A 27,595-nucleotide genomic window follows, 5' to 3' on the forward strand; every position below is an offset into this window, starting at 1 on the left:
AGCCGTGCGGTGAAGACCTCCCCATATCGAACTATGCAACGCGGGCTCCCAATTGCGAGAAGCGTGGGAAAGAGCTGGAGAGACGAGGAAATGGTCAGCTTCGAGATGGGTTCCAGCGCGGCTGATGCTGCATCGAGCCACAAGGATGGAGATCTGATGCTGGAGACAGTCCATTTCCAGTTGGCTGGGAGAATACGGATACCGCCAAAGCCGGAAGAAGGGACGAGTGATGAATCTAGGAGTATTACGATATCACGGTTATAGTCAGCTGAGGATGTAACCTTACATGACACAAAGAGGGATGCTGTCAGTAATGTTCTTGGGGCGTAAATATGCAGCAGACACACCTGATTCAAAAGTAGTTATTGCCATTGATGATCTCTGCGATGAATGATCTAAATACGTGCACCAGACGAGCTTTGTTTTTCGTTGTCGTTTGTGTGTGTGAGGGTGCAGTTTCCAACGCTAGCGCAGGGGGCCAGTGCTTCGATTGGGCAATCACATTATGATAGAGCTTGTCCACGACCACCACCTTCGAGCACCAATCTTTCCATCGCAAGACATATCCGGTAGTTTCTCTTCGCTTGTTTTGCTTGAATCTTAGATATCTAATGCACAGTAAACGTAGTGCCTCAATTGACGCGCTTCCTACGCGCTAAGACGCGTTGCCATGAAACTCGTTGCTTGACAAGACTGCTCCGTCCTTAGCGGACATATCCCACGAGTAAGATCACGGATCTTCCAATCATGCCACCAAGCAGCATTTTCCCATTGTTCTTGACAAAGAAAGGCCCGACAGTCAAAGCAGTGCAAGAGGTGCTCCAGCGCATCGGAGAAGCATCCGCAGGCACCAAAGATGTGGTGCAAAACCGTCTCCTCACCAGGGTCTTGTCCAGGAAACTTCCGCAGAAAAATTGGCCTCAGGGGAATGAAGAGAAGAAAACTTCCAGGATCTTGTCCATCGACATGGGCATCAAGAATCTGGCGTACTGCGTTGCCGACGTAGAGAAGCCTACTTCCACCCCCAGCACCACAAATATGGATTTCCTCACGTGGTGCCGATTAGATATTGGCGAAGCATTTCGAAAGTCCGACAAGAACTTGTCATTTCTATGTAGCAATGCAGAATTCCTAGACCGGGAAGACGAGGACTCTGTATCTAGCATGGCAGAACTCGAAGACCGGGAAGACGAGGAGCTTTACACGCCAGAAAACCTGTCACAGATGGGGTACTGGTTCCTGCGTAAGGTTCTGAACGACTGGAACCCGGATGTCATTCTCATTGAGCGGCAGCGGTGGCGCAGCGCGGGTAGCCCCACGATACAGCAATGGACTGTGCGAGTTAATACTCTGGAGGCGGTCATGTGGGCTGTGATGACGGCGATGAAGACTGAGCGCGAGAAGCGCTTCCACTGGCGGATGCATGCGGTGGATCCTAAGCGTGTGGGACACTTCTGGCTCGATGGCGTGACGCTGCCCGCACCTTCACGAGTACAAAAGAAGAAGGACTCCAAGTCTGCAGCAACCTCCGAAGAAAACAACGACATCATCGGCGCACTCGATGACGAAAAGGCAGTCAGCATCAAGAAGCTGACCCGCGGAAAAGCAGAGAAAAAGGCGAAGATCCAACTCCTGCGAACCTGGCTCGACTCAGAGCATCCTTCCACGGCGCTAGCAACCTGCAGCAGCACGTCTGAATCGGAAGCACTCTACCCGAACATAAACTTCACCTTCTCCAGCCACGGACGCCTAGATACCCCGAGCTATGGCGCCGACGGCACGCGCCAAGCCCTTCTCTACGCCACCGACACAACATCTGAGAGAGCAAAAAGAACAAGATACTACAAAGACTACGTCAGGAAGGTCGACGATATCACAGACTGCTTCCTGCAGGCCGCGGCGTGGGTGGCGTGGGACGAAAATCTGCGGAGGTTGGAGCCGGAGGCGAAGTCGTTGATGGCGCAGGTGGAGGAGAAGCTGGGACGCGAAGTGAATGGGCGGTTGGCTGATGGTGTGAAGGAGGTGCAAGCGAGTTTAGAAAATGCCGCGGATGGGGACGAAACAGCGGTGAGGAGCGCAATAAGGAGTAGGAAGGCGAAGACGAAAGAGAGCGAAGGACTAGAGCTTGTGGCCAAAGTGGAGGAACCCACTACATCACCGCGGACAAAGAGAAAGACAAAGAAATCGAAGAGTGAGACGTAATCTCGTAACGAAGCTAGAGCTTAATGATTTCATAGGTTGGATAGATGATTGGGCGCCGCGGTGTCACAGCTTCTATGCTAGAATCCATGGTAGAAGGCCATCTCCATCTTTTAACGCCACCATATGCAAGGACAAAAACTGTATTCTGGCGTTGCGGCGATTATGTGGAAAATAGGAGCCGAGTATGCGAGGATTCAGATCTTCGCGAGAAGTCCTGTCTGGGAAGATGTTGGACATGATCACTATTTTGGTGTTGCTGAGAATGATGGTGAAGGGTGCGTGAATGGAATCCCATGCCGTTGCCGGACTGCGAAACCTTTTGGTGCTTGTTTACAGCATAGCAAAATTCCACTCCGGCTCCAAATCTTCATGAAAGGGCATGGCGCGGACTAAAAGTTCACACATGGACTTTGGCAGCAAGGAATTTTTTAGCAGGCCTAGGCGCGCGCTCGACATCAATGTCCAAGCTCTTTATTTTTAGTTTCCCAATGTGAGAGCTGTGCAGAGAAGAGGTGAGTAATAATCGTTGAGGGACATCCTATACTGATGGTCACATGACTATGGTGTGCGAACGTTTTGATGCTGGCTTGGTAGTGATGGCCACGTAATTTCAGCCCTCCGCATCGGCTTTGGAACGTGATGTAAGGCATCGTGCACGGTATCACAGTGATTTAGCTGGGAGTAGAGCGCTGAGGAATGCTGTGCGCGCCGGCCGATGGTGCCAGGGATGGAACCATCGTAGCGTCTCCGCGGGCGGCAAACATACTTTTTCTGCGCTGAAGATTATACTGGGTACTGCCTGGTCTTGAAGACCAAGAGTCTCACGACCACGTCTAAGATATGGGGCAAAGGGATGATGTTAGTTTTGACGAGGTCGAGGCGCGTCGAGGAAGGAAGTTGGGGATGAGTGCTCCGATTTGGGTTTAGTTTTATGTGCAAAGCGCCGAGGTTCCGTCGCCGCACTTATCTATCTGAAGTCAACACTCTCATCGTCCTACTTTCTCTGATCTAACATCCATGTCCTCCACTTCACGGAGGTATATGAGCAAGCGACAACGACCGTGTGACTTCTGTCGATCCCGTAAGGCCGCATGCCGAATTGAAGGATCCGTACCATGTCGCTTATGCGCGTTGCATGGCCGACCATGCACGTTTCTAGAAGCAGCACAGCCCAAGCGATCGAACTTTCCAGCTAGTCCAGTCGACCATGCATCGCGATCAACCCTATCACATGTTGATGGTTTTGGAGACAGACCAGTCGAGGCGCCCGTGGGCCATGTCCATTCTGCTGCAAGCGCGTCACCGCAAGACCATGTCATGGAGTTTTTAAATCCCCACGCGAGCCCTCCGCAGACAAGCGTGGACGATACATCGGACCAGGCTTTTATGCTCGAAAACCTTGCCGAGCAGTTTTTTGGCGATTTCGAGAATGGACCGGTCGACTTTGACCCTGCATTCATGTCCTTTGCTGAGGAGTCAAATCCCAAAACTCCACAAGTGGCCATTGAGCGTCAGGGTGCCACAAGCACCTCCGAAGACGTGCATCTCGATCGACACGATGGAGTCAACCCCCAAATCTTGGGATACAGTGGAGACATGGATCCGTATTTGCTACAAAACTACCAATTCGACCGGTCGGGTGCTTTCAAATTCAAGCAGCTGAGCATCCAGTCTGCTTATCAAGGCGCTACACCCACACAATTCCTGCTTTCCCAGCCAGGACTCTTTTTGTGGTCCAGGAAAGAGATGGGTCTCAGTGTATCTCCCGAAGCGTCAAGAGCACAACTCGAAAGTGTGGTGCCCGCAGATACAGGTCGTCGATTGATCTGCTTATACCGCAAATTCATCCTGACCCAGTACCCCATCTTCTCTGAATCATCATTCCCAAATCCACATACGAGCCCACCATGTTTACTCGCTGCTATCTACATGATCGCTCAGCCCTTCGCCAAATTTGACGATGTTCTATCCATCGAATTGGCGTATGACACCTTGAACAGTCAGGCTCTCTTTACAATCGTTTTCGAGGCCTTGCATTACGAGGCACATAATCCAAGCCTGGATCTAGTGCAGATGCTGCTGTTGCTCATTGTTCGACCGTCTACCAATCCTTTGATACTCGAATCGTCATTGAAGTGGTCACTCCATGGGACGCTCGTGAGCACAGCTCAAAATATGGGTCTTCATCATGATCCGGCTTCTTGGGCTATAGCCCCGTGGCAAAGAACCTTGCGGCGTCGGCTGTCCTGCACGATTTTCACGGTCGATAAGTGGCTGGCTTGTAGCCTGGGGAGACCACCACTACTTAGGAAGGAAGACTGGCTTGTGACCAGTCTCACCATCGAAGACAATCAAGCATCTACCATGAATGCAGATATTTGGTCTACGCATATGCATTATGCTCAACTTGGTGCGCTCCTAGGCGATGTCCTGGAAAAGTTATTGTAAGTTGATCTAAGGTCGCATTCTTCGGCCAAACCTGATGATTGGACTAGTTCTTTGCGCGCGGTTCATGAGCTAGCATCGGATTTTCGAACGACACTGGACATCTCAAAACGACTCTTGGAACATCTTTCAGAATGGCACAACGGCCATATCGCGGACAGCAGTGACCATGCCGAGCAAGCCGTATCGCTGATGACGCTGTCTACCCTTGGACATCATTATGTTCAGATGACCATATACCGCGCCATTATACGTCCAACACTTAGTGCGGCCCGGTGGTCGACGTCCACGCCTTTGCATGTGCGGCAGGAGGAAGAGCAAGAGATTGTTCGCTTTGCTAGGACAGGCTTGCAATCTGCGACCACCGCAGCTACCGCGTTCATCAAGAGTCTGCAACAGGAGCACCTGCATATGTTCTGGCCTCAGTGGAGTCAAGTGGCCTTCTCTTGCATTTGCTTTCTCCAATTGTTGATGGCATCGTCTTCTCCGCATATGGAAGAGGCGGTATCTTGGTTTGAAGATTTGCACGCTACCCGCAAATTGATGCGCCTCAAATCAGACATGCTGCCCGTATTGCGCTTAGGGTTGTTGAGGATAGATGCCCTCTTCTGGAAGCGTATAGACAAGGTACTACATCTGAACCCAGATTTGCAACAAGCACTTGAAGCCAGCAGAGATGATGGCGCGGCGTGAGGAGGACGATTGAAAATGGCAGCCAACAAGCCACACTCTTCACAAGATTTCGGCGCCTTAGATCAGTAACACACATTACGATGTTCATATCTAATTTTCGCGCACTATCTCCATCTACAGTCGGCTCTTTTCTCGCGGAATACTGCGTAGCACGTCTTCAACAGCGCTCACTGCATCTCGCGCCATACCAAGACCAGCCTGGAATCCGGTACCACCCGCTCCGTAATTATGTACTAGGATACCGTTCCTTGATTCATCAAGTTGAATGCTTGTCCTTTCCACACGAGCGCCACCCTCCCGCGAAGGCCTCAAACCGGAGAACGCGGCCAGCACCTCCATGCCAGGAGTGAGCAGCTCTGGAAGCAAAGTGGTGGTTCGTTCAACTATCGACTCTGACTCACTCGAGAACGTATCTCCAGTACTGCAGGAAAAGATCAGCATAGCTTTGATCGACAAGTCTAGGAGCACATACCCGACGCCCTTCTGCATATAACCACCGAGAATGACGTTACCATTTGACTGAGGACGAGGTATGATGTAGGTTTCATAATCCTTTCCGTGTCGCATCACATTTTTAGTGATCTGCGGAGCTCTCGTGAGAAGTATCTGTCCTCTGGTCGGATAGGATTTGGCATCCTCAACACCTGGGAGACGGCGCGCACCGTTGCCGGTACAGTTGAACACAACCTTGGTCGATATGTCGGAGAACGCAGCCTTGATGCTTGGAAGCTTCTCACGAACAAATTGCACGCCATACTGGTTCTGCAACAGTCGGTAAAGATACTGGATATATCTTGGGGCATTCACGGTGATGGTTGTAAAAGATACGCCGAACTGGCATCCTTCGGGTATGTCTGTTACGCTCAACATTTCGAACTGCAGCATGGTCAGCTTTCCGGTCTCACAGCGGCCTCGGCGGAATCTTTGGCTCCGCCAAGGCGTTGTTGAACTAACATCCTCAAGATATCCAGACATGGACTCGATCTTAGCCTTCGATGGTAGCTCGTCCCAGTACTCGAAAGAAGGCGTCTTGGAGATGCATGCTTCAGTCCCGTGCTCCTCGGCGAGTTTCATCATGTGCTGGTACCCGTACTTGTCCCATCGAAGCGCATTCGCGTCACCACCCGAGATTGCGGAGAAGTTTGCGCCAGCCCTTCGCCATGATCAGCATGACTAGAGGCGGCATCTTGCAAAGCTTGTGGCTGGACATACCAAGGCGATGTGTAATTTATTGACGTATCTCCTGGCAGATGTTCCGCAACGACTGTGATGGAAGGCCCGTAACCTCGTTCCGCAAGCAATAGTGCCACATCCAGCCCAATAACACCAGCACTACACCGTGGTTTTTAGTTTTGCCTGCAATCACGAGTGCCAGTACAATACATACCCAACAATGACAATTGATCGACTCATGTTTCGAGAATTTCCTTGCTAGCACTCACGGGCTGAAAGGATGTGAATCAAAAGTATGTGAATCGAAAGATGTGAATAGCATTCATCGTCGTACAACTTGCATCCTTCTAGATCGACATGGACTCACACCATGCCGACGCCGACGGAAAGCAGCCCAGTTCGCCGCACGGTCGGATGTTGTAATCGGCCCTTTTCGCGGCGTTGAATTTGATTGGCGGGGTTCTCTCGCCTATCCGCCCCGCCTATCAGCAACCTGGTGTATGAAACTGTTCTCGAAAGAGTCGTTTTGATATCAGTTGTCTGATGCTCAACTCGCCAGCCTTACCTGACCACTAGTCTGAGGATTACTGTCGCACATGGAGATGCACATGGCCCCACTATGCCCTTTGCAGATGCACTGTTATCCAATACGAGAATTTATTGATTGGAATTTACCCCAACATCTATGATCGCTGCTGCTCGCCAAAGTGAACACTGCGTAGCAGCTTACTCGTATCGTCAATGTACTCAAAGCTCTGTTTCAAACCCCTTTCTGGATGGTTGTAATGACCAAAAGCATGAGGCATCCCAGCGTACCTCTTCATTGTCACCGTGTTACCAGCTTTGCGCAGCAGCTCGCCATAGAATTCTCCTTCGTCCCTCTCAAGGTCGAACTCTGCCGTGATGATATGTGCAGGCGCTAAGTCGTTAAAGGACGGAGCCAACATGGGAGTACATATCCACTTATTAAGAGCTTCTTCTTGGGCACCTACACCTCTATTAGCTTCAAAACTCCATCACCTCCAGATGAGAGATGCTTACTTCGGCTATCACCAAGCCAGTATCTCAAAAACCACTGCTCACGACCCAACGGGCCCCATGGCACATCGTGAAAGAGATGCACACTTGGGTACGGGCATGTAGCCTCACTGAGTGGCGAACCTTTCAAGCAGTAACGCATGTCTGTTGCGGGCACAATCATCAAGTGCAACTTGAGTGCGATGCCCTCGTCGCGTGCGAAATGCGCGAGCACAGCCGACATCTGGCCGCCTGCCGAAAGACCACCGATAGAAACACTACCTGGGTCGATGTTCAAGGTCCTGGCATTCAACATGGTCCACTTGACGGCATCCCAGCAGTCATATATGCTCGTGGGGAAAGGGTACTCAGGTGCTAATCTGTAGTCAACATCAATGACCTTGATGCTGGCTTTGTTGCACATATGTCGACACCAGGCGGCTTCACTTTTTAGGCCACCGAGAACCCATCCGCCTATATGGAAGTCAGTGCGTTTGGCCACGCAAGGTCACAAGATCAAACTTACCACCATGGAAGTTGAGATGTACAGGGAAAGGTCCTGGTCCTTCTGGCGAGTACACCCTGACGGTGATTTCTCCGACCGGTGCTGTGACTGGCACTTGCACGTCTTCCACATGGAAGACATCAGGTCCTGCAAAGTCTGAGTGAGTGTCTGCTTCATAGGCGTGCCTACTTGGAGGAACTGACCTTCACATGTTGGATAGGTGAAGCTGTATAGCGCAGGGTTTTTGCGGTATTCCTCAATGGACACTTCATCTGCCCTGACCATATGTGCTCCGTAAGTATTCCATAACTCCACCCAACTCGGATCGAGACCAGCTAAATGCTTCTTTTGGATGGCCAGTCTCGGTGTGGCCACAGTCGCTGTTGCTACCACTGTTGTTGTCGACATTACGTTCTTGTGGCGTACGACCAAGTGCGCCGATGACAGACAAATGCTGAAGAATGGAACGAAGTGCCAACAGACAAGGCGCAGGGTCGAAATGGGACCCTGCCCGTCCATGTCCCGTCGCTCCTTGTAGTTGAGAACATCCAGACGAATGCTGATTGGCGGCGTTGGTCGCCGACGCCGCTAGCGCAATTTTGGCCGATCTCTACGAGCCCTATCTGAGGTCCCCGCAGACCCGATATCATGGTATCATGAATCTGGGGTAACGCGCCGGACTAGCTGTAATGCAAGGTGCATTTAAGATCCAGGTCACTGCCAGCCTTGGATGCGATCCACACACTCATAGTCGCTAACGTATCGGCGCCACTGTCTCTTTCCGATTGCAGAGTCATCTTCGCCTTGTACATTATGGCTACAGACATTGAGATCCAAGATGCCAATCTCAATCGGCAAACGACACTCGACGAGAAGGCACGACCAAGCGACGAGGAGTATGCTACACTGCGTCGGGTCCCAGACAACTTGCCAAAGATAGCCCTGCTTATCCTAGCTGTCGAAGTGAGACGCCGATCATGCCGATGCAAGACATCCAGGAGACATCTGCTGATTTTCTTACAGCTAGGCGAGAGATTCACATATTTCGGTCTGAGTGGTCCGATTCAAAACTACATCAAGTACGTCGAACCCGGCCCATCGAATCTCTTCACTGCTGACAACTGTTAGTAACCCGTATGCCCCTGGATCAGACTTGCCAGGTGCTCTAGGGAGAGGCCAGGCGACTGCGACAGCGCTTGGCAACTTCTTCAAGTTCTGGGCCTATGGAAGCACCGTCATCGGGGCCATCGTAGCAGACCAGTATCTCGGCAAGTTCAAAGCTATCCTCGTCGCCTCGAGCATATATATCGTTGGTCTTATAATTCTCGTTGCGACGGCGACGCCAACCGCGATCCAAGATGGAGCAGGCTTCGGAGGCTTGGTTGCAGCTATGATCACGATTGGCCTAGGAACTGGCGGCATCAAGGCCAATGTCACCCCTATGTGCGCCGAGCAATACCAGAATGCGCGGCCGATTGTCAAGACGTTGAAATCTGGGGAGAGAGTTGTTGTGGACCCAGAGCTTACAGTACAGAAGCTTTTTAGTTGGTTCTACTGGGTGGTGAATGTGGGCGCTCTCTCGCCGCTGATCACAGTCAACGTGGAAGCCAAGCACTCCTTCTGGCTTGCCTATCTTATCCCTCTGATGTGGGTCAACAGTCACATCGTTCAAATTCTGCTCACTCTGCTAATATCTCTAGTGCTATTATCATCTCTCTTTGCGTATTTTTGGTCGGCCACAAAAGCTACGTGAAAGTGCCTCCCCAAACCTCTGCGATTGTGGATGCTGTTAAGACTGTCGCGATTGCATGCCGCGAGAAAAGCTTCCAGAATGCGAAACCATCCATGTTGTGCGAACACCACGGTGATATCAAATACAAGATCGCTAGGGAGGAGAGATACACCGATGCCTATGTTGAAGGCGTTCGCAAAGGTGTTAAGAGTTGCAAGGTCGGTGACTATCTCAAGTCTATATGTTCGAGTAGAAGACTAATTATTGAACACCAGATGTTCCTGTTCTTTCCATTCTACTTCATCTGCTGGATTCAGATATGGAATAATCTCATCTCTCAAGCCGGTCAAATGGCGCTACACGGTACTCCAAACGATCTTCTCCAGAACTTGGACCCTATTGCACTCATCATCTTTATACCATTCCTTGATCGTAAGTCTAGAACAGTTACTTTCAGAGAAGATCCTTAAGCTGACACGAACCGACAGTGGTCGTCTACCCTGGCTTACGGAAGATGAAGATCGACTTCGACCCCATCTCCCGAATCTTCGCCGGCTTCTTGCTAGTGTCAGTCTCAATGGTCTACGCCAGCGTACTGCAACACTTTATCTACAAATCCGCACCGAACAGCATTCATGTATGGGTCCAAGCGCCAGCGTACATTCTTGTGGCTTTCTCGGAAGCGTTCATCATCATTACTGGCCTGGAGCTAGCTTTCACACAGGCACCCACGAAGTGAGTCGAGCGCGATTAGCAAGGCACAGAATCCAGACTAACAAGTGTTTTCGCAGCCTCCGGTCATTCATATCAGCGCTATTCTGGATCACGATCGGTATCGCAGCTGCCATCTGCATTGCTCTCGCCCCCGTCTCGCAAGATCCCTATATGGTGTGGACATATGCCAGTCTGGGCATAGTAGGCTTTGTGGCCGGATGCGCATTCTTCTTCTGCTTTCGCAAAAACCGAAAGTGGTCTGCGGATGCCGTCGTTTTGGAGGCAGTACCTGTCGATACGAACTCTGCATCCCTTGTAGCTACGGATGAGAAGTTCGGACTTGGAGAAAAGTGAGCGAAAGTAGCAGGTACATAATCAAAGATCACATGTTCAATCCCATTCATCATTCATTCAACAACCCGCGCCTTCGTAGTTAGCCATACATGATCTTCCCCACAGCTCACGAGTTCTCGAGTAGCAGGCTTCCTCAATCGTCTTCGATCCCGACATAGTCCATGTCTTCGAAGGCTTTAATATGCCAATCGCACAACTCGGTTACAGGCATATCCGCTGGAAACCCTTGAGCTTCACATAATGCTTGGAAACCGACTGCCATATCCTTCACCGTCAGGCCGCCTCCGATAGCTTCGAAAAATCGAAGATTCAAATCCCATACCTGCCTTGAGAACCACATTTCCACCATTGCATCGACATGAGTCTGATGTGAAGGACGGACATAAGGTATAATGCTCGGTGCTCGGACTAGTTGCTCGTCACCCAGCTGAAGCACTATTCCCCCCTCGTGAGATCCTGCAAGGTAGTCGCGAGCATTGATAGTAGCCTCGTTTTTCCTTCTTTTGAAACTCGCCATGTAGCAGCTGCCAGAAGTAATCAGGTCCATATGGGACATATATTTGACAACGCTGCAGCCGGTGGGCAGCTGTTCTGTGATCAGCCGTTCCGTAGCTGGGTCTACCGGAAAATGCTCAGCTAGTACAACGTACGCCCCAGCTTCAGCTTGACGGACGTGTTTTACGGCCGATGTCTGTTCTAGAGGTGCGACAATCGCCGTCGATGCCTTCGTCAACGGTTTAGAAACATGCCACAAGCTCATGTCGTGAAGTCCAGAGAGGCACGGATCGAGACTTATGATCTTTTCATGCTTAGAGACTTTCTTATCCAGTATACTTTGTTGATCTTTCAAGTCTATCGATTGGATCGTAGCGCCAGGGTCGGAAGCGAGTTCGAAGACTTGCCGCAGCTCTTCGCAGAAAGCCCCATATGCTTTGAGTAGATGTTCAAGGCTACATTTAGACTTTTGAAGCAATGAACTAAGCGTCCAAACTCCTTCATTCCTGACATACAACGTATCAATAGAGTTGGAGAGACTCGATGCTCCCCTGAGGGCGGTATCGCGTTCAGCTCGTTGCATGTATAGGTATCGGTCCCTAACCTTCGGCAAAAGACCAGACAAGTCACCTCTGCGTATAGTTGTCGAATCCAGCGGAGCTGTGGTGTTACGACTGAATATTATCCTCGGGTTCTTGCGAAGCGAATTGTATGCACTCGTGTCGTTGAAATAGGCTAGACTGCCCGGCCGAAGCACACAAATACATGACCACCTAGCTACAAATGAGCAAGCAAACATCGCATTATCCCCACCGAAAGTGTAGACTATATGGATTGGCTTGGTCGTCCTGACATGCTGCTTGATCATTTTGTCGACATGGTCAACAATCGTCGTGAACCCGACGGACCCCGAAGCGTAAATCGCTGCCCATCGGTCGACCATCAGCCATTCGCTCTCTTCTACGGCAAGTTCGCATAGCTCCAATCTTTGGGCGGCAGAAAGCGACCCTGATATAATTTTTGATGAAACGTATTGGTCGTGGTCTGGACAGATGTAACCGCCTAATACGGTAATGCCTCGCGACTCCAATTCTCGTTTGGCTGTTTCAAGTAATTGTACATGTCCTTTGTGGATTGGACAGAAAGCTCCTGTTGTCACGAGAACCGCTAGACCGTCGGTATCGTCTGGAACTTGTGCAAGGCGTTTTTCTATCTTGTCGATAGGCCCGGTCCACCACCTTGCATCGAAATTGTAACCTGATCCTGTGTCAGTAACCATATATGAGCTCAAGCAGGTGATTCCGAGTGTTCACCTTCAAATGCAGGTGCTATCCGCTTGTTGGTGCCGGGCGCATCGTTGCCGACTTCTTCGAGGTCAATCATGGTCGTTCACCAGGCCAGAAAATGAGGGAAAATGAGTGCGACATTGACCGGACCCAAATTGTGAGTGGTATTGTCCAAGCTGAGGGAATGTGTTCTTGCCAAGTCTCCCAAGGCAGCAGCCTCACAGTCTGCTTTGCCACCATGACTCAGCCCCACGTTCGAGGATTACCCCAGCTCACACGTCGGCGAATCACACGAAACCCACCAGCGGATCGTGAAATGCGACATGCCTTCGAATCCTTTAGACGTAGTCGTGGATCATGTGTGATGACCGGATAAATACTATGTACCTAGGTATAAGCAACCAGATCTGATTAGTAGTGCATTGGATTAACACACACGACTCATATAGAGTCGATGTGCCGTCCATAGAGCCACCCTATAGTAACAGAATTACTGTTGCGCACACCACCGCACCAAGTAACCGGAGGGGCCACCCCTCTAAGCGCTTCGCATCGCCCATATATGCCCAAGTCGCGCACCCTCCATGACCTTTGTTGTATTCATCTGCTTTGTTTAATCCAAAACTTTTGATAGTATTTGGGACCGTCCTGCACTGGCCGCCGTCTTTGGTCTGACAACTGTTCTCGAACCAGGGATTCTTATTCTGATCGAACGCATCTCCTCCCACCTGCTTACAATCTTCAAATGCGTAGATGTAAAAAACCCATTGGCCATTCACGCCCTCTTCAACCTTCCCGGTCGGTCCATTCTGCTCGTACCAGACACGCGAGTAGTTGGCATTCGAGTCGTAGTTGTCCAGGTTACTAATGAGCCAGTCGACGCGATTGGGGAGTTCCAGTTGTTCAGGGTGGGAATATGGCGTGCTACCATTTGAGAAACCCGTGGTATTGGATTGTGTAAAGAGATCCGAGACATTGAAGCATACAAATGAGGCAGGGATGGTACGCGTGGTGAGTACGAGAGCTTTGGATGTATCTGCGCTGTCACATGATGTGGAGTCGCTATCGTTAAAGAATGCGACTGTGATGTTCGTTTCGCTGAACCTGATTAGCGAATTATGTTATGAGTACTACCTGGGGAGCTCTACCCTAGTTTTGGAGCATCGGCGCCCAGCGTGAGTGCTGGAAACAAGAGGAGGGCTGTGAGTTGGGCTATCACAGGCATCTTCGCTCTTAATCACAAATGTGTCGGTGATTCAAGGAATTCGCACAAGCGCGCGACATTTTTGGATATATATCATGCACGATCTACAACTGAGTGTTGAATGAGGCTGGGGTAATCCTGAGCTTGGCTCGTACGTCATGATCGGCGGCAGTGACATTGCCGGAAGGAGTGCATTGTACACCCGACAAGCGAAGTTCAGGCATTGGTCATTTTCCTTGGGGTCCAAATGATTAAGATGATATCTAAAATCCATCATTGGTCCAGCGGTGTTGTTGCGAGGCGTAGTAGTCCTTGGCGTTACATTTAGGCACAAAAATGCTGTAACGCTACAGGGTGTCGCTTCCATGGTCTTCTCTTATCTCTCTATACGCCTTAGATCCATGGTAGAAGTAACGATTATCCTCCAACAAATTATCCAGCCAGTTCTATCCCGATAATCGACGAGTTGGCTAATTACGATAATTGCTCAGCTCAAACACGATTCGAGTCAGTCATCTACCCATTGATCGTACCATTGTCTTGAAACCGATTGAGATCTTGCTGGGGCACAATATCAATTTCTGATGAGGAGTACAGAAAGATCACAATATCACAGTTCTCTGGATTGATACACAAAATGCAACGCGATAGGTGAAGTTCGAGAAAGCATGGAATGACGATTTGTCGAGAAAATCACACAATGGTGTTCGTGTCTGAACAGGGTCTTCCTTCACACTCGGTCAGCTACCGTCTCCCTGATTTCCTTCATAATGGGTGCAAATATCCGTTCGGGCTCAAGCACTAGCACACTATCCATGTCGTTGTGACAGATCGCTACTGCAAGGTTGTCCAGAATATCGGCGAACGCAAGTGAGCCGCCAGATCTAGGACTGTAAACAATATCGTGGTGGTTACTCACGAGCGGGTCTGATGCATTCGGTTGGCCTCCCAGCCAATATGCGGCAGCTCTAAACTAATAGGAATTGGCAAAATCTGGTCCGGGTCGTCAGCATTCGTTCTCGGCCTAGTCAAGCCCTCAGCACGCTCTATAGACAGCAGCCGTATGCCGTTTAGCTTCCCACCGTTTGTAATGAGCGGTAAAATTCGTGCAACAGACCTAGCGTCTGCTATTGCCCCAGAGCCGGGTCCATGGCCTGCTGCACGGTACTTGCGTTGTGAACGTCAGCCCCGGGAAATACCGACTCAGGGCTGATTTTGTGTTCATCTACCAAAGCGAAAGAATTCCCCCATACAATTTTGAGACACGAACAAGCTCTTCGTCAGGTACGCCAAGGTAGAAGTCCTCGATACTCAAAAGCTCGCAAATCTCCTCCCGTACAAAGATGTCCAACAGTCGATGTGTGGATCGGTCCTGCGGACGACCGCTCCAGAATCCAGCCCCAGCCCCACACAAGGACCTGGTGCGCATTCGCTATGCCAGGTGTGAAAAAGGGTTTGAATTCGGCGATTCTTTCTACCATCTAGTCCCAGACCGCCACTTTCTACGGCGTTACATCCTGGGGCATCTGAGGGATACCAGCTCTGTGCGATAGCGCCATTTCTACAGTGACCTCCTCCTTCCCATCTACCTCAAACTCCGGCCAATAATTTGCGATGGGTTCTTGGACATCGATCAGTCCGCGATCGGCCTGGATACGCACTGCGAGAACAGTGACGCCTCTTGTAAAAGAAAATATGGGGAAAGTAGTGTTTCTCGTCACTGGTGAGCTTTTATCCTTGTCTACTTCTCCGACATAGGCGTCAACGATCTTCTTGTCTCGATGATAGGCGGAGACGTCAATTTTGAATTCGCCGAGCTCGATCGAGCGGGCGAGGGCTGATTTAATTCGGGGGTCCATATTGCATCTCAGTCAGCTTCTAGAAACGCCAAGATACCGCTTGATGGTGGCTGTCGGATACTACGAGGTCTGGCAGGGACCATGGTCGTCGCTTGAGTCAGGCGAACGGACTCGGCGATGCCCACTATGCACATAGGACCCGTCCAAGCTTTTCTAAACTAAACGCCCCTATAATACACATAGTGTCATCCTGCTAAACACCTTCCAGCCCTCCATGTGCTCTCGTTCACAGCACGCACAATGGCACTCACAATCCTCATCGTTGTCTTCCGCACACGTGCCGCTGGTTCGGTCTCTGCATACGGATCTTTTCACGTTGTCACATTCCCGCGCCTACCTTGGTCGTGAAGGCACGAAGACCAATGGAAATTGCCCACCAACTGTGTTATTAGGTGACGCTAAGCTTTTTCGAATGCGATGTTCTGACAATGATGGTCTTTCGGGACCAGGCCTACTTCGAAGCCGTCTCCATCAGCAAGTTGCTGGAGGAAGACAACAAGGAGACGAGACGATTGAAGCCGACTGCGCCCAAATCATCGACCAGGACCGGACGGTCATCGTCGTGATTAGGGAAGTGGTTGAAACAACCGGCCCAGATAAATGGCTGGATCTGTGGGGATACGCTGTATGCGGAGCGCCACGAAGTGTGGGGACGAGGGGTGCGCGAAGCAGGATCAATTGTGGACAGCGTATCCGTAGCGTATCTATAGCGTATTTATCGTGTTTGGCGTACCCAGCCGAAGCCAGGCCGGGATTTCCTAAACTGAGGATCTGCTCCTTCTACATTACACCAACAACATCACCACCCTCACAATATGTGTGCTTTTTGTTTTTCTTAGTGTGACTATGTCTGCTTATCGTGACGAATCGCAGCGTGCCCGCAAACGTGCCACGGACCGCAAGTCGCAACGAAACCATCGCGAACGTCAAAGAGCCTACGTGCAGCAACTTGAGCAATCGTTGGCCACGCTCAAGGCTGCCGCCCATTCTGATCAGCTTGTGAGTAGTCTTCTTGCCGAGATTGATCGTCTTCAGAAGAAGTGCACCACTCTGGAGGCGCAAGTTGCACGCATCCGGGCCGTTGTGTGTGATCACCCTGAGAGTGCGGGCGAAGAGGCGCCAGTCGGAGATACTCATCCTGGGTTGAGCCTCGACGTCTGTGAAAGTGGGCGATCAGATCAAATTGGGGTTATCGCCTCGGTCGATGATGAGCTGTCGGCCATGGGGGTTGCCATGTGCGCCCCAGACGTAACACTAGCCGTTGGCGACGGTTGTCTATCTGTCGAAGACTGCAGCATGTCTGCGTTCGACTGGGATCCGTCAGCAGGAGATGGAATTTTGCAAGCAATGGCTCCCATCCAGACTCTCGGAGACGTTGAGCCAATACAAAACGTCACAGACGTATGCTTCAAACATTTCCATACTAGGCGTACTTCGATCCAGGGCCCGCTAGTGCCATTGTCCAACGCATGTCTTACTACATCGACCTCACCTGGCCTGCCCCGCTACACTGCTGCAGCCGGTGAGGCAGACATATTTCTGTTGGCCGCTCGCCAAGCTTGTCAAAATGGACAGCTTCCTTCGAGAGAGTGGCCGTTTCAACAACACAGGGCTAAGTGAACATTAATTGCCTCGCCTGTGCTACCACTCTCTAACAAAGCACAGCAAATCTCACACGAAATGCCCGAAAAGAGGTTCGTTTCAAAGACGGCACCGTCATACCTCCAGGTGCTATCCTTAAAGCACCGGCGCTGCACCTTCACCGTAGTGAGGAATTCTACCCCAACGCAGACGTTTTTGATGGTTTTCGTTTCGGCCTCATGAATCAGGAATCACAGAAAGTGACAAAACATCAAATGATCAGCACAGACATTGAGTATCTTTTTTCGGCCACAGGAAGCATGCATGGTAAGTGATCGGGGTCGGCATCCCGTTGAATGTACTGATATCTTGCGTAGCCCGGGACGATTCTTCGCAGTCAATGAGATGAAACTCATCTTTGCGAAATTGATTCAGCGGTACGATCTAAGGCTTGTTCCTGGAACCAAACCATCGTCAATGTTCATCGGTACAATGGCGATTCCGGAGACTAAATTGAAGGTGTCGGTACGAAGTGTACAGCATTAACGCACAATGCCTGTGGCAGCCGTCGCGGAGGAACAGCGACGCAGGACTGTCAAATGACAACTACGTCTTCCATAGCATGTAGAACGGATGCACAGTACACGATCTGACTGAGAAACCATCGTGAACTCTAGTGCCGGTCGTAAGTAGCGTTCAAAGGCTCGACCATATGTCCAGCATCGTTCATTTGTCAGCGTTGCATTCCTCGTGTTGATGAAGTCGTGAAGCCATGATTCTCAGTTGAAAATCATCTCGTCGAGATATGGAGTGGGAACCAGACGGTATTTGGGGATGTATACATCGTGGAACACCACTCGAACGGACCGGTAAACTAGATTGTGATTACCACGCAGGGCGGGATAAGCCTGGACGGGACTTGTTACCGAGTCCTTGGCCAGACCTTAGGTATATGAGCCCTGTCGGATCCCCAGCTCTCGTGTTCCCAAAATCAGATTCCTCCCGACTCATCGTCCTTCCTTCCCGCGCATGACTCATTGCCATCGAGGCGTCAACGAAGCCAGAAAACATGGCCGACGCTACCAACGACAACGAAAAGGTCTTCCCAGGCGGTTTCGCTGTTATGACGGTTGCGGGATCCGGCATTGGCGCCAGCCTTGCCCGTCGCGCAGGCCAACTCGGCATGACTGTTGTTGTTGTCACCGACATCTCATCTTCCCGCGCTGAAGCAGTGGCGTCCGACATCCGCGCAGCTGGTGGGATGGCGGAAGCGAGGACGGTCGACGTCTCAAAAGCCGCATCTCTGGGCGAACTCGCCGTCTCCGTATTCGAAATGTTCGAAAAGCACGAAAGTGTGCGTTTGATGGTCAACAACGCTGGCATCGAATCTTCTGGGGCACTCCTGGGAGATCCCCGCTGATCGGTGGTAGGATACGCTCAACATTAACATCTACGGTATTGTGTAAGGTTTCTGGGCGTTTATGCCTACGATGCTGGAGTCGGGGGCGCCGGGGGAAATTGCAAATCTCTCGTCCGTCGGTGCTTTCAGCGTCATGCCGACGCAGACGGCATACATCATGACCAAGAACGCCGTGCAAAGCTTCATAGCATGTATTTTCCTGGACCTTGAGCTGAAGAATGTTCCGATCTCAATTTCCTGTGTGATTCCGGGTATGCTCAAAACGAGTATCTTCGAGGGGAGTGCAGGCCAGGGTGAGCCGGAAGCGGTTCTAAGGCTCGTGGTATGACATGGCAGCATAGTACGGAATGGATGTAGACGAGGGTTGTAAGTCGATACTGGCGCAAGTGGCGGCCAAAAGATGCTGGGTCGAAACGCAGCCGGAGATGACGCATGATACAATTCGCTCCCGCGTCGCCTTCTTTATGAATAGGAAATAACCCAGAGATCGGTGCTGCAGCGAAGCATCTACTTGGCTAGAAGTACTAAGAACGTTTGGCAGACTGCCTCTTGCAGATGTTGTCTGGATTTCAGGCTTGGTCCGCTTCATCGATGTCGAACGTCCAGCTCCGGAGTATGCGGAACCAGAACCAATTTTCTTTTGGAGAATCTCAAATATTTGTAGCATGAAGTTTCGCTCTGTGAAAAGTTGGATGACGATACCTTTAACCGACATCCAACCGATCTAGCTCTTCCATCAACCCCATTTTAATCTTTTCATCCGCCCAGCTCATCTCAATCCCATTCTTAACCAGCGTGACCATTTCTGCCTTACTCAAACCGCAGTAAGTATACACCTTCTGCATATTGCCGTCGATCCAGACGTTATGCATGTACGTCGGGTCGTCACTGTTGATACACAACTTCACCCCTGCTCTGATCAAACTAGTGATCTTTGGAAAGAGCGTCTCAGTACTCTGCCTACGGTGATACGCATGAGGACAGAGTGTCAACCCAATTCCCCGTTGCTTCAGCGCAGGAACCAAGTCTGGCCGGTCCAGCGCGTTGAGCCCATGATCGATGCGCTCCGTGCCCTGTCCGTCGCACACCTCAAAAATGGCTTGGCGGACGTGGTCTGCAGCGTCTTTCTGGTCAACGTCGCAGTGCAACGTAACGTGCAGACCATCTTCTTTGGCCATGCGGAACCCAGCTTCGAATAGCATCGGCGGCTTCTCGAACTCATTCGCTGCAAGTCCCACAGCGTGAAATAAGCCCTTTCCGGTGCCATCAGCTAGCCTACCCCACGATCTTGCAGCAGCATATGCATCTAAACCTTCCCGCAACGGCCGATCACGCAGGAAGCAGAAGATCCAATTACTCCTCACGCCGTACTTTTCCAGGCCATCCTTCTGCGCGCGCAGATAGCCGTTGAGAATAGTGGGTACCGAAATGCCGCGCTCTGTATGTGCCTGCGTATCGAAGAAGGGCTCGCAATATCGGACATTCATCTCAACACATCGAGAGAAATACTCCATGCTCAATTCGTAGAAGTCGTCTTCAGTGACTAGTACTTGGCAGCCGGCGAAGTAGGCTTCTAAAAAAGTCGGGCGGCCATCGTCACCATTCACCTCCTTGCGGTGGTTGTATGTTACTGCATCTTGACAATGTTAGTAGGTGCGCTGGGTGACTTGGTACTGTCCATACTGAATTGAATTAATACAAGGTCTTGTCATTGCGTAAGAGGCTCACCATGAATCCAGCAATTCTTCATATGTTGCATATGGAAGCTTGACATTGTTCTGATGCGCCAATTTCCATCGGAGGGCTGGCGTCAAAGTGCCTTCGATATGTACATGGAGTTCCACCTTTGGGAGTCCCTTGACAAAAGGGGATATCTCGAGTCCGTCCATCTTCTGGAACTGCGAAGTTTTTTCGTCGAACGCGGCACTTTGGCATGCAATTGCGGTGTATGTATTTTAGGCGATCCGAACTCGGCCATGACTGTACGTTCTACGCGGCTTCCTTCAGGACAAATAGCAAGAACGGCGGCGGCCAAAGAGATAAGAAGCTTCGGATAGCGCTGCGCTTTCATCCGCTGATCATACCTGCTCCGGTCTAGCGTGCCCCCACTTTCACTCTTCTCCACTTTCCCATCTCATGTCCAAACGCGTGCATCCCCGCCGACAGCATTGGTCGGCGCGAACAAGCCGGCTTGGTGATGATAAGAATGTCACCTTGAATGCTTGTTAACGCCACGCGAAGGTTGCAGAAGATGGTATATCTATGCAGTCGTCGCTATTTCCAACTCTGACACAGTTTAACAACCCCGAGTCTGGCGCCATGGATCCCTCAAAGCAAACAGAAGTTGCAGCCTCACAGGCGACACCAGAAGTGATCCAAGTCGATGCAGAGCAAGAAGCGCTCGCAAAGCGTGTATTGCGCAAAATCGACTGGCGCCTCATCCCTTTGATGTTCATTACGTACAACCTGAACTTCATGGACAAAACCATTCTGTCGTCGGCCTCGGTTTTTGGTCTGCGAGAAGATACCGTACGTACACCCGACTCTCGAACCGGATAAATAAGTATGCTAACGATCTCGTGAAGGGCTTAGTAGGACAACAGTATTCCTGGGTGTCGAGTATATTCTATTTTGGCTATTTCTTCTGGGAATACCCAACATCCTATCTTATTCCCAGACTTCCTGTAGCCAAGTACATGGCTGTCAACACATTCATCTGGGGGGCTGTCGTGGCAGTCACAGCTGCGTGCACTAGCTATGGGGGCCTCATAACTGTGAGATTTTTGCTGGGTGTGGCTGAAGCTACTATCACTCCGGCCTTCATGTTCATCACGAGCACTTGGTAAGTCTGGCAGTGGATAAGTCGCCTATGCGTGGTACTTACGATACTTAGGTACACGCGCGACGAGATACCAACACGGACTGGATATTGGTTTGCTGGCAACTCGATTGGTGGTCTTATTGCGTCGTTCCTCGCCTTCGGAATTGGCCATATCACAGATTCGCTTGCACCCTGGCAATGGATGTATATCGTCCTTGGAGTCTTGACGTTCGTCTGGGGCATTCCGTTGCTGCTGTTTCTTCCGGACAGTATCGAAAAGGCCAGCTTCCTTACCGAGGAAGAGCGCAAGTTTGCTGCCGACCGTGTCGTGATCTCTGGAACAGGTCACACTGCGAATGCCGGATACAAGCTCGACCAAGTCATCGAATGCTTGATCGACCCAAAAACGTGGCTCATCTTCAGCATGAGTCTTCTGACTCAGATTCCGAACGGGGGAACGCAAAATTTCGGTAATATTGTTCTCAAGAGCTTCGGTTTCACTAGCCTGCAGTCGACCCTCCTTGTCATTCCCGCGTCTGTCATCTCCGCGGGAACGATAGCGGGCACGGGTTGGATCGCAGGTCGCTTCCGCCAGCTGAACTGCCTCCTCATCATCTGCGTCGTCATACCTGCAGTTGTAGGCAGCTCGCTCATCTATGTCCGCCCTCGAACATCCCCAGGCGTCCAGCTGTTCGGATACTTTTTAATGTCGACCGGCCCAGGAGGGATTCCATTGCTAATGTCTCTCGTAGGTGCGAACTATAAGGGTGTGACGAAGAAAATGACCATGACGGCACTTCTCTTCATTGCTTACTGTGCGGGAAATATTGCCGGTCCGCAATTCTTCCGTACCAAAGACGCTCCTCATTATAACTTGGCGTTCAGAGCAATCTTGGTGTGCTACTGTCTTGTTGTCGGATTGGCCATTGTTCTGAGATGCTATCTACAGTGGATGAATGCGAAGAGGGAGCGTGAAGAAGGAGTCAAGGGAAGTGCGGGAGCGGGAGGAGTGGTTGCTGGTGGCAAGATGGCGGATGAGGATGATAGGGGGGCTGCAGCGGCTGCGCAAATCGAGCTCAGGGCCGAGGACTACGACGATGTCACGGACTGGAAGACTTTTGGATTCAGATATCGTTTGTAGGTCGACGGTAACACTAATTTAGCGACTAGTATACATATGGGGCACTCTTGCCAGTAATACCAGTTCACCGGTCGCAAAGTGCGTACAGAGCTCGTTCCTATTGGGCTGAGATCTACTTCCCAGTGAGAACGAATGCCCGCGCGAATGTAAACCCAATCCATCCTGGCTACCCCTGCAGTGAATCTTGTGCCTACTCGCTCACAGTAAAAACACCAAGCAGTGAGTCTTCCGGACCCAAATTCAAGCAAGAAGGCGGTTCAACGCCATTCGTTTCAATGACGATCTCGTTGTCCGCGCCCTCCGCATACATCATGACAGAGTTGGCCAGGTCCTTGGTGAGTTCAGTGTCACCCCAGTTTTGCGGTGCGAAGAAGATATTGGAATGCGCCTCAGACATCAGAGTGTTGGGAATATCTTCACTGCGGGTATAGTGATGCATCCCCAGATTGACCCAAGCGACCAAATCCTCCTGCACGAGTGACTCACCGTTGAAGAATTTCCAGAACTCGACCAGGGGTGCATCTGGCACGTTTTGGTTCAAGGTTGCAGAAGAGGCAGGCTCTGAGTCATGCTGGCGAGAAACAGCAATGGGCTGTTTAGCGAACTGCCCGCTCTTGCGGAAAAAGGGTGAGCTTTTAGATGCGAGGACGACGTTGGACAAACCGGGCAAGATGCGGTACCCACGAGGCTGGCCCCACTTGTTCGTGTGGTCCTTATTGACGACCGTGAACATGGTCTGCCCGTTCGCAGGCAAGTCCATTAAGCCATCATCCTCGGTCTCGACGTCGCTGATATTGTATCGCATCATCTCAAAGGACTCATCAAACCAGGGCTGCGTGACATTCTCCACCACGATCTCGGTCTTGACAAGTGAGTTCTTCTCGTCGACAAGATCGAAGTCTGCCTTGAAGTTCATGACGTGAGTATGCAGTGTACCCGCAATCGTCTCCGCGACCCGAGGGCCCCAACGACCTTCGTCGTCTGGCCTGTAATAGTTTGCTTGGATGTAGCCGGAGGCATGAGCATCCACGCTAATCGTGCCATCAACGTAAAATCCATAGTCCCAGAGGTAGTCATAGTTGCCTACCGTGGCAATCATGCGAACAATAAGTTTGGAGCCCTTGGTTGCTTGGCTCCAGACAGGGTTCATATGACGTGTAATCGGCGTGCCAATGTCAGTCTCGAAGATACAGATGGAATTTATTTGAGAATACGACTCTTGATTGGTGGTTGCGTACGAGCCATTGAGATAGGCTGCGTGATACGGACAATCGTATCCTGGAATAAGTCGCACAGAAGCAGCACCAATGCCGTAGAATCGGTCCATGTAAGCTGTGCCAGCCTGGAATGGGTTGTTCCCGGCATATTGCGCTATGGCGTCTTGTAGTGACAGTTCGTACATGATGCGCTCGCCTCTGAATCGGATGTCGTAGAACTGCACACCGACATCGTAGTCGAAGCGCATGTAGAACGTCCAACCTAAATACTCAATGTACTGCTCTTCTTTGTCAACCTTGAACCTGTTCCCATCAAGAGACAGAACTGTGGGCGCCATGCGATCCTCCAGTTCGCGCGTGGACCCTGTCTTATTCTTGTATAGAAACTCGATGTTGGTCGCAGGCGGCGAGGTCTTCGTAACATTTCCAGCTTTCCATGCACTATAGAAAGCCTGCACGGAGTCGTACACCTCAAGGTTGTAGACCACTTTCATTGATCTCCATTGTGAGGCATCAGTACCGGTGATATCAAACTGGATGTACAGATCGGATGGTTGGTCCCAAGGCTCCATCCCGTTCCTTCTGAAAGGGCTCCAGAAGACGCTCTTCTCGCCATCGGTGGATGCAGGACTCTGCATGAAATATATCATGGTAGACCGAGAGTCGCTGGATCCGTAGAATGCCATTTCAAGAAGATCATTAGTCAGGTCGGCGATCGGAGCCAGTGTCGCGTTCATCAAGCTGTCAATGGCAGCACGTCGGAGCGAGTCGACGGGACCTGCACTCCATAGCAGCTTTGCACCATTCGGTCCATTGTAAATATTGTCCAAAGCTTCCTTTCGAGTACTGTTCGAGATGGGCAATGGCCCAACCTGTAGGTAAACTAAGCATGAATAACACGGAAGCTTCGTAGGTACAGATATACGCACTGAGTACTCTCCGACGATTGGCACCTCGCGACCACCTTCGATCAGTGTCACGCGAGCGTATCTGGGCACAACACCACTGGCATCGAGATATGAGAGGACATCCGACTTATTGGGCTTGAGCACATCCACGTGCCAGATGTAGTTATCGCTGAGGGAGATGGTCGCACTTGACGTGTTTGTGAGATTGAGACCTTGAGCTGGATCGTGTAGCCACATCGCCACGCTGTCTATCTCGTCTTGAGAGAGCGAAACGAACGGGTTGGCCTTGGGGGCAACAACCGCAACATCCTCCGGCACAGGGCAGCTGTCTCGAGGCTGTAGCGAACGACGGCCAGACCAAGATGATGACCCGCGTCTCCGTTTTTCACGGGTAGTAGGATTATATCTCGGATTAGGTGCAGCGAAGGTTGCGCTGACCAGAACGAGGAGTACCGTTGCCAAATAGATGGACTTCATGAAGTCAGATTGTTTGAAAAGGAAAGGAAAAATAGTCGAAGCTGAAAATTCCCGTATGGACCAGGCAGATACTTATACACCATGAGGGAGGCCATCCTCTGGCCGCTTGGGCGACTTCGATGCTCCAATATGAGCCAGACCGATCCCGAATCACTGATGAGGAAATGAAATCTGGTCGAGCGTGTATTGCTCAGTGCCCACCGCATCCGCCAAGATATGCGATGCAGAAAGTGAATGCACATGCGCTTGTCTCTATTTGGGCTTGATAACCCAACCCCTGTTCACCAAAATACGGGGCAGATGTTTGTAACAGAAAGCGACGGACGAGATATCTGTGCGGGGCATGATTGGCTGGCATTTATCGTTTCGCCCAGTCCATGTCAGGTAGGTACGCCGAGGTCCAACCGCCGAGTCCATGCGCTTCTGAAGGACTCTTGTCTTAACCTCCACTCCATAATGTGTATGCAGGACTTAGTCACACCGTCGGTAGCGCATCGCCGGCAAAGCGAAGCCGGCGCGTGTGAAACATGCAGAAGCGTGCATGGCTCAACAACTGCAAAATTTGGGCGTAGCTTCTGTAGCTCCAAGCCAGACCCCCTGAGGCAAAGATAGCCTATCAATATCACTTCTTTATAGTTTGGTGTGTGTCGACAAGCCACACAGCTTTCCGAGAATCCATCACGTACGGCAACAGGGCAGCATACCTTGATGGAGCCGAATTATTTTCGACGTTCACGATCCGGTGAGTGGGGCTTTACCGCACTCATCGACCCCACACGTTAACATTGTCTCTAGGATGCCTGACATGTCGTTCCCTTCACACTAAGTGCGATGAAGGGAAACCTGCTTGCTCTCGTTGCTTGGAGCGGCGCCTTGTTTGTGGAGGATATGTGCAGCCATTGCGCTGGATAGATCAAGGCCGCAGCAAAGCCAAGCCAAGAAGACCAACCGTCAGCGTTGACCTTCGGATCGGTGGTGCGCTGTGGCCATCCAATCCGCCTCGTCTTCATTACACCGATGAAATCCTTCTCGAGCACTGGATGACAGTCACCGTTCCGCAGGCATGTCTCAATCCGGCGGCTTCTCAACAGCTTCGGGGCATGTATGTACATCTGATATGTCATCGCAAGCGCGTAGCCCTTCACGCCATGCTCGCAGCCTCTGCTGCACACATGCTCTCTTTGGGGCTGACGGAAGAGGAAGCTCTAGTACAGGCCAAGCAGAGGTCCCTGAACTCAATGATTGCCGAGCTGAATAGTTTCGAACAGACGAACAACACCGCGACCAGCGTCACCGTCGGTCATCTTCAACAGCTTCACCTGCCTTCCTCAGCTCTTCAGGATGCTTCAATTATAGCTTCTCTTCTCTTGCTTGGTCCTGAAATCATCAACGCAGGTCATAAACAAGGACCTGCTCAGGTTCGGTGGCTACTGCGGGGCGCGCGGTCCTTGATCGTCGAAAGACACAAATACTTCAGCTGCCTTTGCCCATTAGACCACCCGGCGAGATACGAGCCGCAGTTCAGCCTCGATAGCCCCGTGCTCGTGTCATCAGTTCGATCACTGGTCTTTACCGACATCATAACATGCGTTCCGTGTGTGAGGAGGCCATATATCGGCAAACAGTATTGGCTGGACAGCGCCATTCAGACTACCATCGAGGGCCTTCGAACATACACACCGGATCCCGACCTGGGGTATAGCGCTTGGACGCTGGCGCTTCTGGGCGATTGTGCAACACTTATCGAAGAGCTGTATACAAATGCCATCTCTCAGGAGGCCTTCTCTGTGCGTCAGGCAACATTGCTTGGTCAACTTGAAGACACTGTGAAAGAACTGGAACAACATGACAACGACGGAGAGAATCAAATGCTAGCAGTGGCCACGGCTGATGGACGTAACGTCATGGCGGCTCACAGGCGCAACATAGCCGCGACTATATGTCACTCTAGGGCCGCACAGATCTTTCTTCATCGATCGACAAATTTTGATGTGAAATCGACACATGTTCAGCGGCTCCGCCAAGCTCTTTACGACTCCATCTCAACAATACCCATGGAAGATAGTGCCGCAACCACGGTATTGTGGCCACTGTGGGTTCTAGGATGCGAAACTTATCCGGGAATGAATTGTCCATCGCAGGTCGAGATGATGGCAATGCTGCAACGCTTATATGATAGTCAATGTATGAGGAATGTCAAGCAGTGCTTGGATAGGCTGACACGCGATATCTGGAGACAAGATCATTCTAATCTCCTCAACATGAAATACAAGTATCTCAAGCCCGACGATCAATCTGCCTGGGTAAGGCGTTGCTGGGATGAGAAATTAGAGTTGCTCTTGGCGTGAAAA

General features: G+C 51.0%; 14 protein-coding genes across 14 annotated transcripts; 7 read left to right on the forward strand and 7 right to left on the reverse strand.

The window, feature by feature from the left end:
- Positions 1 to 525: 525 nt before the first annotated feature.
- CC84DRAFT_665189 (ribonuclease H-like protein) lies at positions 526 to 2,238 on the forward strand. The gene has a single exon (XM_018187060.1). The coding sequence runs from the start codon at positions 748 to 750 to the stop codon at positions 2,200 to 2,202; it is 1,455 nt and encodes a 484-aa protein (XP_018037865.1). The 5' UTR covers positions 526 to 747; the 3' UTR covers positions 2,203 to 2,238.
- Positions 2,239 to 3,660: 1,422 nt separating this feature from the next.
- CC84DRAFT_1089062 (uncharacterized protein) lies at positions 3,661 to 5,340 on the forward strand (the record flags this gene model as incomplete). Its single annotated transcript, XM_018174283.1, has 2 exons — positions 3,661 to 4,646; positions 4,698 to 5,340. The coding sequence occupies 2 exons, from the start codon at positions 3,661 to 3,663 to the stop codon at positions 5,338 to 5,340; spliced, it is 1,629 nt and encodes a 542-aa protein (XP_018037866.1).
- Positions 5,341 to 5,417: 77 nt separating this feature from the next.
- Positions 5,418 to 6,589, reverse strand: CC84DRAFT_1163650 (DAO-domain-containing protein). Its single transcript, XM_018178314.1, has 3 exons — positions 6,295 to 6,589; positions 5,813 to 6,216; positions 5,418 to 5,761 (listed from the first exon to the last, which is right to left on the reverse strand). Exons 1-3 carry the CDS (start codon positions 6,415 to 6,417, stop codon positions 5,455 to 5,457), a joined length of 834 nt encoding a protein of 277 aa, XP_018037867.1. The 5' UTR covers positions 6,418 to 6,589; the 3' UTR covers positions 5,418 to 5,454.
- A 161-nt stretch (positions 6,590 to 6,750) lies between these two features.
- On the reverse strand, positions 6,751 to 8,554 carry CC84DRAFT_1243067 (uncharacterized protein; the record flags this gene model as incomplete). The annotated part of the gene is made up of 5 exons (XM_018184107.1): positions 6,751 to 7,516; positions 7,555 to 8,004; positions 8,057 to 8,191; positions 8,239 to 8,427; positions 8,542 to 8,554. The coding sequence occupies 5 exons, from the start codon at positions 8,552 to 8,554 to the stop codon at positions 7,197 to 7,199; spliced, it is 1,107 nt and encodes a 368-aa protein (XP_018037868.1). The 3' UTR covers positions 6,751 to 7,196.
- A 294-nt stretch (positions 8,555 to 8,848) lies between these two features.
- Positions 8,849 to 10,848, forward strand: CC84DRAFT_1117897 (POT family protein; the record flags this gene model as incomplete). The annotated part of the gene is made up of 7 exons (XM_018175508.1): positions 8,849 to 8,998; positions 9,059 to 9,114; positions 9,164 to 9,682; positions 9,736 to 9,985; positions 10,043 to 10,199; positions 10,256 to 10,502; positions 10,559 to 10,848. 7 exons carry the CDS (start codon positions 8,849 to 8,851, stop codon positions 10,833 to 10,835), a joined length of 1,656 nt encoding a protein of 551 aa, XP_018037869.1. The 3' UTR covers positions 10,836 to 10,848.
- A 53-nt stretch (positions 10,849 to 10,901) lies between these two features.
- CC84DRAFT_665196 (uncharacterized protein) lies at positions 10,902 to 13,018 on the reverse strand. Its single transcript, XM_018187061.1, has 2 exons — positions 12,644 to 13,018; positions 10,902 to 12,587 (listed from the first exon to the last, which is right to left on the reverse strand). The coding sequence occupies exons 1-2, from the start codon at positions 12,711 to 12,713 to the stop codon at positions 10,969 to 10,971; spliced, it is 1,689 nt and encodes a 562-aa protein (XP_018037870.1). The 5' UTR covers positions 12,714 to 13,018; the 3' UTR covers positions 10,902 to 10,968.
- Positions 13,019 to 13,155: 137 nt separating this feature from the next.
- Positions 13,156 to 13,707, reverse strand: CC84DRAFT_1076306 (uncharacterized protein; the record flags this gene model as incomplete). The annotated part of the gene is made up of 1 exon (XM_018173720.1): positions 13,156 to 13,707. A coding segment is annotated over one exon (552 nt), but the record flags the coding sequence as incomplete, so codon positions are not given.
- Positions 13,708 to 14,550: 843 nt separating this feature from the next.
- Positions 14,551 to 15,679, reverse strand: CC84DRAFT_1186447 (beta-lactamase/transpeptidase-like protein; the record flags this gene model as incomplete). Its single annotated transcript, XM_018180861.1, has 6 exons — positions 14,551 to 14,765; positions 14,795 to 14,866; positions 14,903 to 14,987; positions 15,091 to 15,192; positions 15,233 to 15,301; positions 15,335 to 15,679. The coding sequence occupies 6 exons, from the start codon at positions 15,677 to 15,679 to the stop codon at positions 14,551 to 14,553; spliced, it is 888 nt and encodes a 295-aa protein (XP_018037872.1).
- An 800-nt stretch (positions 15,680 to 16,479) lies between these two features.
- CC84DRAFT_665299 (uncharacterized protein) lies at positions 16,480 to 17,441 on the forward strand. The gene has a single exon (XM_018187062.1). The coding sequence runs from the start codon at positions 16,526 to 16,528 to the stop codon at positions 17,297 to 17,299; it is 774 nt and encodes a 257-aa protein (XP_018037873.1). The 5' UTR covers positions 16,480 to 16,525; the 3' UTR covers positions 17,300 to 17,441.
- Positions 17,442 to 18,329: 888 nt separating this feature from the next.
- On the forward strand, positions 18,330 to 19,159 carry CC84DRAFT_1195661 (NAD(P)-binding protein; the record flags this gene model as incomplete). Its single annotated transcript, XM_018181415.1, has 3 exons — positions 18,330 to 18,618; positions 18,728 to 18,973; positions 19,038 to 19,159. The coding sequence occupies 3 exons, from the start codon at positions 18,330 to 18,332 to the stop codon at positions 19,157 to 19,159; spliced, it is 657 nt and encodes a 218-aa protein (XP_018037874.1).
- Positions 19,160 to 19,240: 81 nt separating this feature from the next.
- Positions 19,241 to 20,688, reverse strand: CC84DRAFT_1258593 (putative adenosine deaminase). The gene is made up of 2 exons (XM_018184841.1): positions 20,410 to 20,688; positions 19,241 to 20,316 (listed from the first exon to the last, which is right to left on the reverse strand). The coding sequence occupies exons 1-2, from the start codon at positions 20,567 to 20,569 to the stop codon at positions 19,385 to 19,387; spliced, it is 1,092 nt and encodes a 363-aa protein (XP_018037875.1). The 5' UTR covers positions 20,570 to 20,688; the 3' UTR covers positions 19,241 to 19,384.
- Positions 20,689 to 20,999: 311 nt separating this feature from the next.
- Positions 21,000 to 22,642, forward strand: CC84DRAFT_1088160 (MFS general substrate transporter; the record flags this gene model as incomplete). Its single annotated transcript, XM_018174241.1, has 3 exons — positions 21,000 to 21,209; positions 21,266 to 21,522; positions 21,574 to 22,642. 3 exons carry the CDS (start codon positions 21,000 to 21,002, stop codon positions 22,640 to 22,642), a joined length of 1,536 nt encoding a protein of 511 aa, XP_018037876.1.
- A 100-nt stretch (positions 22,643 to 22,742) lies between these two features.
- On the reverse strand, positions 22,743 to 25,615 carry CC84DRAFT_1243083 (copper amine oxidase). Its single transcript, XM_018184108.1, has 2 exons — positions 24,789 to 25,615; positions 22,743 to 24,731 (listed from the first exon to the last, which is right to left on the reverse strand). Exons 1-2 carry the CDS (start codon positions 25,242 to 25,244, stop codon positions 22,833 to 22,835), a joined length of 2,355 nt encoding a protein of 784 aa, XP_018037877.1. The 5' UTR covers positions 25,245 to 25,615; the 3' UTR covers positions 22,743 to 22,832.
- A 692-nt stretch (positions 25,616 to 26,307) lies between these two features.
- Positions 26,308 to 27,592, forward strand: CC84DRAFT_1204976 (uncharacterized protein; the record flags this gene model as incomplete). The annotated part of the gene is made up of 2 exons (XM_018181944.1): positions 26,308 to 26,346; positions 26,513 to 27,592. 2 exons carry the CDS (start codon positions 26,308 to 26,310, stop codon positions 27,590 to 27,592), a joined length of 1,119 nt encoding a protein of 372 aa, XP_018037878.1.
- Between the last annotated feature and the right edge of the window lie 3 nt (positions 27,593 to 27,595).

This window comes from Paraphaeosphaeria sporulosa (assembly GCF_001642045.1).
Source record: "Paraphaeosphaeria sporulosa strain AP3s5-JAC2a unplaced genomic scaffold CC84scaffold_4, whole genome shotgun sequence".
Lineage (NCBI taxonomy): Eukaryota > Fungi > Ascomycota > Dothideomycetes > Pleosporales > Didymosphaeriaceae > Paraphaeosphaeria > Paraphaeosphaeria sporulosa.